Source organism: Amia ocellicauda, chromosome 16 (assembly GCF_036373705.1).
Source record: "Amia ocellicauda isolate fAmiCal2 chromosome 16, fAmiCal2.hap1, whole genome shotgun sequence".
Lineage (NCBI taxonomy): Eukaryota > Metazoa > Chordata > Actinopteri > Amiiformes > Amiidae > Amia > Amia ocellicauda.
The window spans coordinates 6,783,129-6,800,161 of NC_089865.1; the positions used below are offsets into that span (position 1 = coordinate 6,783,129).

The following is a 17,033-nucleotide window of genomic DNA, read 5'->3' on the forward strand; positions in this document are numbered from 1 at the left end:
TATATATTTTTTTGTTAATATCTACTCTATTTCCTCTACTCCTAAAAAAAAAAATAAAAAATAAAAAAATCACATTTTCAACACAGTCAAAAGCAGCTCAGATCTATATAAACGATACATACTTGTGCCACCACCGGGACTGGTCAAAACTAGAGAAGGATGTGGTGTTTCCATACTCTTGTGTAGCGTTGCAACAGCAATAATTTTCCTTTTGTGGATGCAGAGCTTGGTGACGTCTTCATCTGCTTTCACATCCTCTGCCGTTCTCTGCTTGACAGCAGCCCCAGGATCAAAATTGAACACCTAAAAGAAAAATCGTGTTTTCATTCAGTGTTATTTTAACAACTCATTTAGGGCTTTCAAAATCACATATTTGCACATGAATACATATTCTACTTGACTCTGCATATTCCACCAATACATCATTTTTGTATTGGTTTGTGTGAAAATAAAGTTTCTGATTCTGATTCTAATTACCGTTAAAAAAAATATTGCTGGCAGGGATCAAGAGGTTTAAAACGAACACCGCAAAAGAAAAATAAAGTAAAATGATTTTATCTGTTTGAATTCGTTTTAATCATGTTCTTTAGGATCCAAATTACATCTATTTCTTTGAAATTTCCCTTTAATTTAATGCCAAGTTCAATCATGCTGACATGTAAACTCACTATCCAGGTTCACACTCCTAAATGTTGCAAAACATTTTTAGTATATTGAAAAATAAATATTAATGTAGGTGTAGAAACAGACTGTTGTACTGTTTGATTGAATCACATTTCCTCTGTTTTTAAATATTGGTTTAAATGACAAAAACAGCAAAAGAACAGGGAAATACAAAATGTGAACTGAAAGAAACTTATGAAATGTATAGCCAGCCAACACTGTTGGGGAGAAATGAGACCTTTGGATGTAATTTATTTTAAATTCCTTACATTATGAATTATTGTTTTGATTAATACAATACAATGATTTGATGCCATTAACCTATTTTGATCATAAATATGTTTAAAATTCCCATGTAAAAGTAATGAACAAATCCCCAGGAAACCAAGGTTTAGCATTTGGAATTGTTAAAACAGACAGAAATAGAAACATACATCAGCTTTTTGCCCCCAACAATTTCCTACTGAATACCATAAAAGCTATTTTAATTAGGATGCTTAAATCCTTATATAACACAGCACCACAGAGCCTGCAAAAATAGAGGAGCTGTACTCTCTTCACTTTCAACAATTATTTGACTATCTGTAAAACACAGAGCTACATATACTCTGCAACAGCTACTGAATCATGCTCACTTTTCAATAGTTCATACTTTACGGCCAGTCTGCTTTCTGGCAGCTCATGTTACTATAGTAACACGGGAAAAGGCTGTTCACAGATGATTAAAGCAGTGCAGGCTGCCTTCATATAGGCCTAACAAGAAATACATACAAATACTTCATTTAACAACTGTAAAATATTTAAAACCAAAACACTTTTTGGAAATAAAATATATAAATGTTTTGAAATGAATGAGAACAAAATAAATAAAGTTCAGCCTCTTTTCAGAAGTTTTGTAACACCGTTTACTGGTATCTTGTAGAGGTTTATTAATACTGGATTGGTCAACCTGTTGTTAACTTGTTTTGAATCCTAAAAAAACAAGAAAACAAAAACCCTATATTAGGACAAATGGAGCGAACACTCGACAATGTAAAAATTAAATACCAATGTTAAGGCTAGAAGAAAATGTACTGGTATGAAGGATTAATAGTTATTTATTTTTCTGTCACAGAAAAGAAAAGTGTAATTTTTTTTCACCAAATGCACTATTTAATTGTATAAGTTTAGAAAAACAAGCATTGCATACCTTAGGAAGGATGAGAGGACATTCCAGGCCACACTTGCAGGTCCCATCTGTCAGGAGGTAGGTTTTTACCTGCTCCAGACAGGCCAACACCGAGCCACTGGGACTAAGGGGCAGAAGGCAAGAAAACAGGCATCAGCCAAGCAATTACTGGAAGATAATGGAATTAATTAAAAATGAGTAATAACACTTTCTAAACAGAGCTCCTGACAAAATGCAGATAAGTGCTAAATGATAAATGAAGATGTCGTAACCCCAACAGTACCTGAAGAATTCGGGAGACATGCATGTTATGGTACATTACTGGGCATACGCAGGTGGTCCTTTACACAGTTTAACTATAATTCTCCAAGACAAAATGACAGGGATAATAAAGCATGTGAAAGACAGTGCCTATAAAACCTCAGAGCATGCTATCCATCTTTTTGTTTTCTTCTTCCTTCAACACATTTCACCTCTTCCAAAACTGTGCCACACTCAGAATAATGTCCATGGAGTCATGGTCTGAACCACCACAAAGGGACCTTGCCATTTCAAATGGACGACTGTAACGCCCGACCCGTTACTAAGTGTTCTGCTTGACCCACTCTTGTATTGAAATGTTCAGCACCTGCGACTTCTTTAATTTCTACAGCCATGCACTGAAAGTGCCTACAAAGCATATTTTTTATTTTACAATAAAGGTCATATACTTTATTAACTTGTCAGGTACTACTCACATGCATTTTTAAAACCTTATCAGAAACTGGAGAAAAAGCCAAGATATGAATTAAAACTAAGGATGTGCCAAGCTCTTGCGTGAGGGATTTTGAGAACTTCATATTTGTATCAATATTACCGTGATGGTAAACTGTTATGATGATAAACTAATGATATGGAAACAACTTTACAATAAAAAAAATTAAAGTAGGACTGATGTTAGCATGAAAAAATGTTGAGTCTACAGCTGTACATAAACATATATATAGATATTTAAATGTTTTAGTTTTATAAAATGCTTTAGAAAATATATTTAGAATTATATATAGGCCTAGAATTTCACATCATTATATAAGCCTATAATATATTAATTCCGTGAAATATTTATTTGATTTTGATGATGGCTTCCTAAGGAGGCCACCAGTCTAACCGTATGAAGCACAAGTAAGTTTCCCCCATTTTTTTCCCAACAAAATCACCAGGTCTAATTTTAAGGTTTAAATGCAGTACTTTGCAACACATTGTGTTTTGTTACTTAATGGTCTGATACAACAATGTATAGCCAATTCCACTGAGTTTACTGTCCACATTCAATCCTCACAAATGTGATAAGGGCTGAAAAGCAGAAAAACATGGAAAATTATGTGGTCTGGCTGCAGTGCCACACTGGACTGACCCACATTTTTACAAGGCTTTTCAAGACACTGTCACCACTTAGCAGGTCAAAAACATTATTTTTGAACATTACAGTTTTAAGATGCCCCATGCATTAACACAGGTTGATGTCTGTCATATTGGGATATACATGTAACCCTACTAAAACAAATTAATAGGCCCATATCATGTTGGTCAGACATAGGTTTGGCCATCACTGTTTTGTGACAAAACATTTTTCCATAATCAATCAATCTATTCTACAGCTCTCTCATCTATTTATACAAGGTCACATAAAATGCCAAACGTTTATTGACAACATACACCTAAATTTAAGATTTCACAGAATTAATATATTTGTGATAATGCATGTATAATGTTGCAATGCTCTTAATCAACTGTAAAAGTTGTGCTTTTCTCAATGTTTTGGCTGTATGTTTCAGGAAATGAGTATGCCGTTCTGATGAGGTACACAAACTGTCTATACTAATGCAAATGATACAGTTCACAGTGACTTAAGGGTCGCAATATTTAAATATCAGTTTCTGACAACTAATTTTGGAACTATTGTCTATTATTGTGGAAAGAGGTTTGTGTGTTACAATAAAGACTGTTTACAGTTTACATGTTCAAGTAAAGCTTTATTGTGTGGGAAGTAACATGAGATCAAGTTGGGTAAATGGGATCTTGACTTCTTAAATCTTACATGACCCAAGTATGATTCCTGCTCTGGTTTAGATGGCATTTTAAAGCTATTTTAAATGTGATAAAGCGACTGACCCCACCAGTATAGACACGCTGCCTGAGGCATGTGCTTTTGTGCGATAACAAGGAAAATGTGTGAAATGTGAGTGCTACATGACAGTCAGAACTATGGAGGTGATTTCTGAACGCATGAAAAGCCAGACACTGCATGAGTTTTTAACCACTAGTAAACAAGTACTTGGATGCGATTTGTGGGCCATTACTTTCTCAGGCCAAAGAAGAACCGGTTCAAAATGATACAGCACATTTTACATGCTGCAATAGCAGATCCCGTTTACATGCTCCCTGCCTATTCTTTTACAGTGAGAAGAGCCACAGAACACCCTTCCACACAGAACCTTCCCCAACAACAATGGTTCAATTAACAATAGAGCTTCCACAGATCTAAGACAAGACCCCAAACTCACAACAGCAACAGAACAAATGATGAACAACATGCCTTTCTATAGCGGCACAATCTGAAGGCCATCATACAGCTTCATATAGCAAACTAATAAAATACACTAGCATTTGTGCACTTAAATGGAAGATTTTATCTGACCATAGAGTACAGGAATTCGTAGTCTGAAAAGTGGCCATGTTTCAGAAAACTGATTGATAATTTGACATGTGTACACTGTAAAGCAAGGCCTGGATGGTACCCTGGACTCCAGAAGAACATTCCTCCATTCAAACAGGCTTAGATTATTTTAAGAAAAGGGAGGTGGGCAAAAGAGCTATTCTAAGCTTTTAGGTTTCTACTACTTTTTACTACTTCCTCAGGTGCTTTAGATGTGGTCAAGTAATGTGTACTCTGAATCAAACCTAGAGCTAGACCAAATAAAAACTTTGACCATACCTGTGCATCCCATATTGCAAACATGTACCCTATCACATCTTAATGTGTAAGTAATAGAAATTGGCTTCTGACAATAAATGCAACCGTAATCGGGCACAGGATGCGTCTCATGATGCGTGCAGTTGATAAAGTAAGCAATGTTCTGCATACTGAAACACATTAATAAAATATGAGATTGATTGTTAAAATCTATACAACGTAAACAGCACCCCCCCAAAACAACAAGATGGATGTTTCCTATAGTACCAATCCAAAGAAAGTTGCTAAGACATTTACCTTATGTAAACCACTCCATTGGGGTCCACCTTGCGCTGCCAGCCTATGGGAACCTGGGCAGCAGGTGGTCCCCCATCCTTGTCCCCTCCTTCACATTCCTTTCCTCCATTCATTGTTCTGGTTCTGCACACAACACCTCAGAAGAGATCAAACGTCCATCAGTATCCTCAGACTACATGTCATCTTGGTCTTCCCAAAGAGGACCATGCGGTACAGCTTGGTTTTTAAACTGTACACAGCCGCACATCAGGTGGTCAGTGGGGGCTCACTTTGGACCCAAGTCTTTGCAATCCTCCATTTTGTGGCCTTCTAAACACCAAGGTGACGTCCCATTATTGTCTTCCTTAATGGGAGCAGTCAGATCTGATGAGGGTCACATACACAAACTACATAGATGAAATCAGTTGCTACGCACTCCACAAACACATGGTTCAGGTAAGAATGTCTTTGGGAGTAAATGTCTCAACAGCAAGCTTTTTTTTGTTGCAGTTTGTATTTTTGCAATCTGCAACAACTCTTCAGAAGCTGCTGCTGACTTGTGCTTTCAGACCTTTCATTTCTAATGAAGTGAGATCGAGCCAAGATGTCCTAGCGTTACACCCTTTGAGCTTCCCATCTTCCTTGATTTGTTTTCTTCTTTTAACTTCCCAGTATGTAAGATGGCTTGTATTGTGGTCTTCTCATGATGTTACCTGAAATAATAATAAAAAACAAAACTATGATCAGTAAATTAATTCTACATATATGTGATGTTTTGTATTTTTGAATAAAAACAATACAATCAGCGGAGCTAAATGATTAAATAACAGGCTTAACTAATAGTAAGTATTTATAGAAGCATTTTGTAGGTTTTCAAAGGAAGGTCTCGTCTTTTATAGCAAAAAATGGTAACAATCTGACAGGCGAGGTACTATTTCTATAATCTAATAGATCATTGCAAATTCTAAGTAAAAGTGAGTAAAACAATTTAAACTTGTTTATTAGGTTAGATTTTCAAACACAAACAACTGAATTAGATACTCATATCTGAACAGACCCCCATGTTAAAAAGTTGCACGTTGAACATAAAAGAAAGCCTTCAACAGACCAATATAATTTTCACATTTGTCAGGAACCTTGCACAGTTAATCTTTCAGCAAACAACAGGTTGCTTTTACTTCTCATCGATGTATCCTTGAGAAAGAAAGAAAGACAAAAAAAATCCTTCAAGCTTTCTTAGCACACTGGGAATGAGTAGCATTACGGGAAATGTCTTTATTGTCTGAATGACCCTCTCTCTTTTCTTTGAAGTGCATATCTTGTAAAATAACAAGTAAATCTGGACTTAATCTAATTTGTAAAATAGTTTAGAGCACTATCTGAGGAGAAAAAACTAAACAAAAAGAAAAATCATTACAATGGTTACAGCATTACCTATGGCATTTTGAAAAACAAACTTCTGTGAAGAATTTTCTGACACCATTATGTTTGGCAAAAATAGAATTTAAGGGAAACCCTCCCATAACTTTTATTCTTATGATACTGATAATGCAACAGAAAACACAATTAAACAATACAAAGGTACAACTTTTAATTTGATCATGACAAGTGTTAACTTTTTTTGCCCATTAACACACTAGTATACTGGTATACACTTTTTAAGTGTACATATGTATATAACTAATCTACTTAAATTTACACAAACTGAAACCCCAGTATTTTTATTTTAAAACATGCAGGATTTATTAGAACATTGTCCGTAATATAACTCCTGAAAATCTAGAGATGTGCATTAACAATGTACAAAACCAAAAAAGGAGAATTATTACTACATTAGTAAACATCTGAATTCAGTTAAAATCATTTGCAGTCAACAACTTTTATTCTATCTTTGGATTGGCGATCTCAGTTCATTTTGTACTATGATTGAGTGGAAATGGCAAGCTAAATCGTGCAGCAATATGACTGAAAACGGTATTAAGTTCCTGATGAGACACGCAGGGAAAGGAATGTATACGTTTTAACTTAATGACAGGACTGAGCATCTGATTAAACCAGCATCCAAACCCATAATATTCATGTTCTCACATACAAATGTTTGCTGTGTAGACAGAAAAGTAATAAAATGCAGAAGGATATTATAATTTCATTGCCACTAGTAATAATCATTGGTACCATAGAAATGCTGATTAAAATAGGAAAATAAATAAAATGCCCTTTCACCATGGTGACTTTCAGAACGCGTAACCCCTATTACAGTACTCAGAATGAATTCAACAGCCAAAACAATAATGTGAAAAGCAGCTCAGTTGGGAAGGGCAAACCCTCTGGGGACAGTAAATATCTACATGGCTTAGCAACTGGAGATATCTGGCACCTAAAAGATATCATGAATCTAGTTCACAATTTAAAAATCTATTTGAGAAATTAATACTGTAGGCTGCCTTGCTCCCATTACCAACCCATGCTATATACAACAGAACACATTTTATTATACTGTTCAAAATCTTAGAATTTGAAATGTTATTCTTGGCAACCCATATTTTAAGCATTGATTTATTTTATTTAAAATATCTGGCATTTAAAAATCTTTGAAAGACTAGTACTTTTATTTGTCTTCATTATAAATACAATTATCGAATTGAAGGCAGCTTTACTGTTGACAAAGGCATGTTGATGACAATGATCGTAAGTCAAGGAGGTCTCTAGAAAAACACGTATCCCCAATAGCTTATATAATCTTTGCAATTTTCATGTGACTTGTCTGTAATTTTCATTCACTGACGGCCAGCAAACAAAAAATATACACAGGTTCCGATCAACTGTGTATTATCAGCACCACTTCAATATTACATTATATATGTTCTCACAAAGTATGAATCATCATCTTTATACATTTCCTGTAGCTGATGACTAATACCAAATAGTGTGTGGATGATACGCAGAACATTTAACCATTCATGAATACCCATGTTTGAATGTTGACTTTATTTTATAAATCAAACTTATCCACACATTTTATTGGAGAGTAATATTCAGCACGGTAATCTAAATGTTTCTAGCTCATTGCACAAATAAAAAATCATTTTTTTGGTGTGACATCACAGAATATCACTATTCACTAATATCACTAATCTATACATTTTAATATTATGAGTATGGCAAAGTTACAGCTGGATATGATGCTTTCATGATGTGTATTACGCTGAATAAATTACCTACAATACTGTACCATGGATCTATGTATTCTCATCTGCACTGTGCACACTAAACCTATTTAACCAATTATTGTTTAACACAGCCAGTCCTCTACTGATTATAATTATTTATCATCAGAAGTGAAGTTTGTTTGATTAGTAACAAAAAATAAATAAATTGAAAGCTAAGTACTTCATAAGAGCAACGTATTCGAAATTACAACACCCACATTGGGGGGGGACACAAAATAAAAAATAAAAAAAAAACAGGGCTGGCAGGACATTCCCTGCAGTACATGTTATAAGACGTGTGCAATGTAAGAACTTACCAGTCTGTCAAAGGAACTAGATTAAAATAATTATGTGACAACCCTCCTTTGTGATTGTAATGTGCAGAGAGCAGATGAATGTGAAAATCTGACTTTTGGTATGCAAAATGACAAAGATGATAACATAATTATTGCCCCACCAAATGCTTTTTTTTTTTTTAACCAGTATATAAGAGTGTGAAGAAACAGAGTTCCTTTAAAATAAAACAAGTGTCTATTAAGACCAGGTTTTTGATTTTGCTCTTCCTAAATATATATATATATACACATTTTTAATATAACTTCTGTGGGTATCACAGCAACAACACATTTTATAAGAAGTGACTGTAAGAAGAGCACCACCTATGCCTACCCGACTCAAATAATGAAATGGCTTTTAAAATTGTAATTCATGGCTAGCTGTGCCTCTTATGAGTAACATTTTGTTATGAATAAAAATGCCTTATAATAAGTCAAATATTAGGAACATTTGAAAGCTTCTAAACAGGAGATAGCAGACAAACATCCAATAGTGTTGTGATGCCTTAAGCCACATGCCCAAATCACTCTGCAGGGGCCTACTTAAGAGAGGCCATTTACAATGACGTCGTCTTTTCATCTCCAGTGCCTGTCTTAAGGCATGAAATAGTAGTAATGAAAAAGGAGAGCAAGATGAGAAAAGCAAAGGGAAAAAGCAAGACTGACAGGTAGGCTACAAAAAATGCAAAACTGAAGGACACAGGGAAGTTCTTGCCAAAATACATGGGTATTGATTTGTGATCTTATACTGCATACCTTGACATTGAGCTCTACTTTTAATGATTAATAAACACCCAGCCCCTGAAGCAAATAATCTCATTCTCTACATGCACAGTATAGAAATGCATAAGTGCAAGAGTGTAAACTGTAAGTCGCCCTGGATAAGGGTGTCTGCCAAGAAATAAATTATAATAATGTGAATCTATACACATATACTCATATCCACACATATCTATCTATTCTTTCGGTTTATTCCAGAAATAGATCATACTTCTATGATGTATGTAGGGTGTGAGATGTATTGTTTAGGGGGTGGGTGAGTGAGAAGTTAACACAAGGAGGGCTCGGACCCAGTTCAGGTAATCATTCGGGTGATGCATTATTTTTTTTTTAATAAGTTTAGTTTTATCTTTAATGGGGAAACTTCAATATAAGAGAATTCCCCAAGAATATAATATCAATATCCAATATCAATGTTTTTCCAAGATGGAATATGTAGGCTATATCCATATTGTTTAATAGTCTCAGATTTGTTCTGGTCAAATATTGCTCATAAATAAATACCATAAAGGTTAGGGCCTTATACTAGAACCACTGGTGTCAATAAATGTGTGCATCCATGTTAGAATTTTACATATAGGCCTAATAGTTTTTAATAAAGTTAAAACAGAAATGTTTTAAGGGGAAAGTATCTTCATGAACTTTGACTATGTATAGTTTACAATTGACTGTTATGGAGATTGTTATTGTGCTGTTGCCTGAAAATCAGTAAACTGGATGCCATGTGACCAGTGCACTGCCAGGGTGTGGCCTGCTTGTTGACATAAGAAAGTTGATATGGTAAAATATTGGGAATAAATGATGCAGAACAAAAGGCAGAGATGAAAGCTGTTATACAAGTTTGAAAGTATAGACTGAATATGCATTTTTTAAACGATGTCATTCATTGTTATTCATTACCTCAGACAACAAACAAATTGTACTGTACACACTGTTACGTTCTATTGTGTCAATAATATGACCTCAACTAATGGCCTTTTATATCTTGATGATGTGAATGCACTTCATGAAAAACAAAATTGCAATCTAAGCCTGGCAGTGGTTTTGCATATCAGAATTGTTTTTGTGGCCTTAAAGACATTGGTATTTCAGTGTGTGAGCCTTTTGGAGCTGTTGGGAATTTTGGAAACACTATCTTCAAGGAGTGTTTATAATAGGTAAAATATGTCACAAAAGATTATTTTCCTTAACATTACAAATACCAAACGGTTAGCAATGAAATATGGAAGAAAAACTCCAGTTCCCAGAACTCCTCAGTGCTGCCAGGCATTTTATTTCCAGGATCATAAAGCAAGCACAGTGGCAAGGACTTCAGTTATTGGATTTTCAGACGCATACACAGTTCACATACTCTGATAAATGTGAAAAGGCAAATTCTACGTGAAATGCAGAGAGGAGAAAAATCTTTAAGAAGTGGGCTTATGTTATGGTTTGACAGACCTAAGTGGTCTCTCATATCCAGACAGACAAACTAACAAAAAATAGATTAAAAGGACATTGTAGCCAGTAACATAACAGGATAGCAGTGGATAAAAACAAATCTACAATTAAATTATTGGCAATTGAAATGATAAAGCAGAGAAATAACAAACATTCATGTACTGCCCCTTTCACATTTAATCCAGTATTATTTATTTTTATATAGGTACATCTTTAGAAAATATACTCTCAATTTCAATTTTCTTATTTTCTCAAATTCTCTAACTCCAGTCCAACCCTCCTCTTTGTGGTTTTGTTTTAACTTTATCAAATTATAATACATGAAAGTGCGTCTCAGCATAACTATAAAATACATTTTCAGACCTAAGAAATACAAACAAAATGTACTGTCCGGTGCAAGATAAACAAGGCACAGCAGAACCTCAAGCATGACTTTATTTATGTTTTTAAAAACAGGAATGGAACAGAGAAAATCTGACTTTCAACTCAAAGTTGTGGTGAGAAACATTGGTATTAATACTGAAGTCCACAGCATCTAATAATATAAAATGCTGCAATGTGTGTAATTTGCAGCAAAAGAAATGTACAATCCTGAAAGTTATTCCTGAGAATAAAAGAAAAAATAAAAGAAAATATACCCATCATGTGTTACTCCAAACTGAAATCTGTACAATCATGTATGAACCACTGAAGAGTATTTGAGCATTTTTAGTAAGACTTCAACAATAATTCAATAACCGCCTGTGATTGGCCTTACAAGAATGCATTCTAACACTAAAACAAATGTCTAATGAGATTGGAGGATGCCAGGTTAATTCAGCCAACAAACAATGTAGGGCACATTAGTAGTCTATGCAGGTAAAACAGGCCTAGCTGTGGGAAGAAAAAAGGATTGCTGAAAAGTCTTTTAAGCCCTCTTAGCTACAACCACCAAACTGTTAAGTGGTGCGAGTTCACAACGAGCTAGCCACTGTCAATCTTATTAATTTCAAAGATTACTTTAAATACTGTATTAAACCTTATTAGGTACATTAGACCAGCCTTTTGTTTTATATACAGGAAGGTGAAGGTCTTTGATTACTCTACCTTCCTTTAAGGGCGATTCCCTGTGTGTCATTGGTGCAGGTCATATGGGACAGTCAACTTTTTTTCATCACACCAAACAAGAACTGATGGGAACATTCCTATTACAACTGAACTAATCATACAGTGTAAACAGACCCCAAGACTAATTAAGAGGTTTTAAATCATACTCCCTTTAACATGTAAATACCATCGAAATAAGGAGAAGACAGCCCAAGTTTTGAACGGCAGTTATAGCAGAGAAAAAAAAAGCTTTGAGATGTTCATGTGCTGTGCAGGACATCCACTTTATTTAACAAGGAATATCTCCAAGTCATTGCTTGGGTTTACCGCTTTCCTTTTGAATAATGGTCCACAATGAACATTTTTGAAGCACAAAACTTCAACCTCACAGTATGATATTCCTATTGTATGCTATATATGGTATAAACATCATGACAGATTCTTTAATTGTATTTATTAGAGCACTAAATTTGCCCACTGGTCAAAGCAATAAGGCATTTCGTAATTTTAGCATGGGTATCCACCTTTTAATGGAATGGCCCTTTAGCTTTAATCAACTGTTATGAAGTTTAAATTTGTAATTTATAACCAAACATACAAATAAACCTGCCAAGGGTAAAGCTACTGTCTTAAGCATCATAAGCAATTATGTTTCCATGTTGTTTCTGCATATTCGACACTTGGGAAATATTTGAAAGTCTTTACCTAAACAGTTAAAACATTTGACATACAAGCTCAGACTGTTTGTCTTTGAAATAATGCGAGTCTTTTAACATCAGGGGCACTGGACTCATTCTTAGTATAAGAGAAAGGAATGACTTGGAGACAAACGTCATTTATTCTGCTGGGTAACTTAAATTAGCCTTACTGATATTTTCCATTGTACAATATCAAGCTTTAATTCAAACCTTTACAACAGTAGAGCAAACCTAGGCATATTAATAGAACACCACATCAACTAAGGATTTTTTTTTTTATATTCAGTGGTGCAGGCTAGGGCATACGCTTATGCCCATGTAATTTGAAGGGAACTTTGCGTATATGCATGAAGATTTTGCTTATACACTCCTCTAATCTCATTTCTCAAATTAATTCCGTCGTTTGACTGCTTTTCCCCAATCGACAAGCTACCCCCCCCACCCCGACCCAAGTAGACAAGTAGATAAATAGCCAGCACCCCCCCTTGCTTTCATTAGCAACAGAACAACAAAAACTTTCACATAAACTTTAATGTCGATATAATGCACTGCTGAAAGGTCTCTTCAATAAAGTTCTGTTCTGGTCTACATGCAGTATTAAAAAAATTAAAAGCTGACCTTCAGAAAAGCTGATTGAAAGCATATCCTTTATAATCATATTGATACAACAATAAATTGCCAGGGCTTGAATTATGCCCTTTCAGACAAATATTTAAAAGCATTTAAGTTGTTAAATTGTAATATGAAACACTTACGTGTAGAGGCTGCAATGTATAGTTCTGTCATTTCTAAAATGTTCTAAAACATGCCATCACTGCCTGTGAAGATATCACCTTACTAATTGCTGCATAGGCTATATTATTGATATTATGTGTTATGCTTTAAAATCCATCTAAAACCTTTCAGTCCTTCTCCAAGGCCCAGAAGAGGCTAACTAGAACAGATATGTTTTCATCTGAACAGATCCAATATGCATAACATGTACCAACATGTGATTTTGAGACTTCAAGGTATGGCTCTGAACATTAGGAATAAGCACTTTGTTGCAGATAACAAATCCTGGGGCCTGTGGGAGTAATCAGAATCTTAAAATTAGGGCTGTGCGATATGACGATATATATCGTATGACGATAGAAAAATGTCTATTGTTTCATATTATGCTATATCGTTTATATCGTGGTGTCGCAAATTGCAATCTTTACGTCAGTATTTTTCGTCATTAGGACGTTTTGCGTTCTTCCCGGTTCTTCCACACGTGTCGGATGCGGCAAGACATGAGCATCAGAAACACAGACAGAGATGGAGGAGAGTTAACTGACACACAATAACCAACACAACCAAGAGATTATTTAATGCACAAGCGCACACGTTGCGCCCCGCTCTCGTCACCAGGCTAAACTCGATCTGCAAGCAGCACCCCCCACCGCCGCTAATTTAGATTGATATAATTTGTATAAAAATAATAACGTTTGTTTGCATTTTAATAAATTGGAAAGCAATGCAAACACATGCAGAAAGTATAATTTTATTTTTATTAAGATTAAGGTGAAGTGGTTCAACAGTTGTATTAATAATAATAATAATAATAATAATAATATTATTGTTACTGTTACTATTATTATAACTATTTTGTATGAACAACGTGCCGTACTTGTAAGTAGTTCTATTGTTCTATATAAAATCCCTGGGATAAGGCACCCCGCATTTAAAATTTATTAAAACTATTGTAATGCCAGCTATTTTTAAACATATATATATATATATATATATATACACTCACCTAAAGGATTATTAGGAACACCTGTTCAATTTCTCATTAATGCAATTATCTAACCAACCAATCACATGGCAGTTGCTTCAATGCATTTAGGGGTGTGGTCTTGGTCAAGACAATCTCCTGAACTCCAAACTGAATGTCTGAATGGGAAAGAAAGGTGATTTTGAGCGTGGCATGGTTGTTGGTGCCAGACGGGCCGGTCTGAGTATTTCACAATCTGCTCAGTTACTGGGATTTTCACGCACAACCATTTCTAGGGTTTACAAAGAATGATGTGAAAAGGGAAAAACATCCAGTATGCGGCAGTCCTGTGGGCGAAAATGCCTTGTTGATGCTAGAGGTCAGAGGAGAATGGGCCGACTGATTCAAGCTGATAGAAGAGCAACTTTGACTGAAATAACCACTCGTTACAACCGAGGTATGCAGCAAAGCATTTGTGAAGCCACAACACGTACAACCTTGAGGCGGATGGGCTACAACAGCAGAAGACCCCACCGGGTACCACTCATCTCCACTACAAATAGGAAAAAGAGGCTACAATTTGCACAAGCTCACCAAAATTGGACAGTTGAAGACTGGAAAAATGTTGCCTGGTCTGATGAGTCTCGATTTCTGTTGAGACATTCAGATGGTAGAGTCAGAATTTGGCGTAAACAGAATGAGAACATGGATCCATCATGCCTTGTTACCACTGTGCAGGCTGCTGGTGGTGGTGTAATGGTGTGGGGGATGTTTTCTTGGCACACTTTAGGCCCCTTAGTGCCAATTGGGCATCGTTTAAATGCCACGGCCTACCTGAGCATTGTTTCTGACCATGTCCATCCCTTTATGACCACCATGTACCCATCCTCTGATGGCTACTTCCAGCAGGATAATGCACCATGTCACAAAGGTCGAATCATTTCAAATTGGTTTCTTGAACATGACAATGAGTTCACTGTACTAAACTGGCCCCCACAGTCACCAGATCTCAACCCAATAGAGCATCTTTGGGATGTGGTGGAACGGGAGCTTCGTGCCTTGGATGTGCATCCCACAAATCTCCATCAACTGCAAGATGCTATCCTATCAATATGGGCCAACATTTCTAAAGAATGCTTTCAGCACCTTGTTGAATCAATGCCACGTAGAATTAAGGCAGTTCTGAAGGCGAAAGGGGGTCAAACACAGTATTAGTATGGTGTTCCTAATAATCCTTTAGGTGAGTGTATATAACAACATAACACACGTAATAGTAATCACACAACACTTGCCCTGTAATGTGTTGCATTCTGCATATATTTACCATGACAGCCTGCATGTAGTATTTGTTAGTTTTGCTTATTGAAGGATTAACGAAATACTTGTAGTTTGAATGTCTTTGGTCTTATTTTGTGGCTTGATTGGATAAAAACAATAAATATCGAGATATATATCGTGTATTGTCCAAACTTCTAAAAATAGAGATATTATTTTTAAGTCGTATCGCCCAGCCCTACTTAAAAATCAATCCTAACTTACACTGGAATCCAGAGCAGCTGTTGAGAGCTGGACTACTGTGGTGAACAATGAGTGTGAGCACACATTCTGGCTACCCTATTTTGCACTAGCTGATGGTGCTGAAACGGAGAGTCAGGGAGGTTAACAAAAAGTCTTAGAACCTTCTATCTAAGAAGTAATACAAGCGTGAACCGGCATAGCTGCATCTGCGCTTGACTGTGTGGTAGGCGTTAATGTTGCAATAATCCACAAATTATAATATGCCATTTTGAAAACTGACAAATTTGGGAATCTACTCCAGATACAGTGTGAAGATGTCAGGACGCCACCAGAAAAAAAGAAGGAAAAAAAATCTCAGTACAGAGGGATTTGGTTTAATTTTGCCTAGAACCTAAGGGTACCACAAGGATTTATTTTTATACAGTTTTGACTCATCCAAGAAGGGATGTCACTAAGACACTGAGATGGCACAAAGACTGCCATCTTGTTCTTAGCAGGGAAAGAGCAGTACATTCGAGTGCCATCTGCATAGCGATGGAAGCCGAGTTTGTATTTGCTGATAATTGATCCTAGAGAGAGAAAATAAATATAAAGTGATGGAATAAGAGCCGAGCCTTGTGGCGCTCTGTTCTGAATGAGGTGAAGCAAAGACGAACCCTAAACTATAGGCGCAATCTGCTATTGGAACATAATTAATTAGGTGATAATTAGACATAAAAGTACATGTGTTTATTGACATATTGAAGTAAAGATGTCTCTGTTCTTATGTTTTTTGCAGTATGTTTTTGTTTTTGTCATTCAAACAGAGTCTTGCACTTTTATCATGATGCATGCTTACTGTGACAGTAATGATGGTTTGCCTTGAGGCTCACTTTATAGTCTTAATACATTAACTGTGGTTATTGGTACCACCTTAAAATATCACACCCTTAAACTTAAGAGTGCATTAAGGGTCAATTGCATGTCCAAAATTTCTCAATAAACCAATTGTTCCAAAATGTCACTGAAAATTACAGATTATAAACAGCTGCCCAACCTGATGCACCTATACTCATCAAATATACAAGCCCCTGCAACATCTACAAGTGGGAAGGTACAAGTATTTTGGTGAGAATGTACATTTGTTATCCTATGAATAAACCATGAAATATTCTGTGTAACCTTCTTCT

At 35.7% G+C, this 17,033-nt stretch overlaps 1 protein-coding gene across 3 annotated transcripts in view; it reads right to left on the bottom strand.

Annotated features, from left to right (window-relative positions):
• Positions 1–17,033, bottom strand: part of mbd5 (methyl-CpG binding domain protein 5) — a 47,230-nt gene that overhangs the window by 24,371 nt on the left and 5,826 nt on the right. For all 3 annotated transcript variants that reach the window (XM_066687348.1, XM_066687346.1, XM_066687345.1), the window contains exons 2-4: positions 5,082–5,773; positions 1,853–1,955; positions 123–303 (exon numbers count right to left, since the gene is read on the bottom strand). In XM_066687348.1, the coding sequence (XP_066543445.1) occupies positions 123–303; positions 1,853–1,955; positions 5,082–5,194 (397 nt within the window). In that variant the 5' untranslated portion in view covers positions 5,195–5,773. The remainder of the gene's footprint in view (positions 1–122; positions 304–1,852; positions 1,956–5,081; positions 5,774–17,033) is intronic.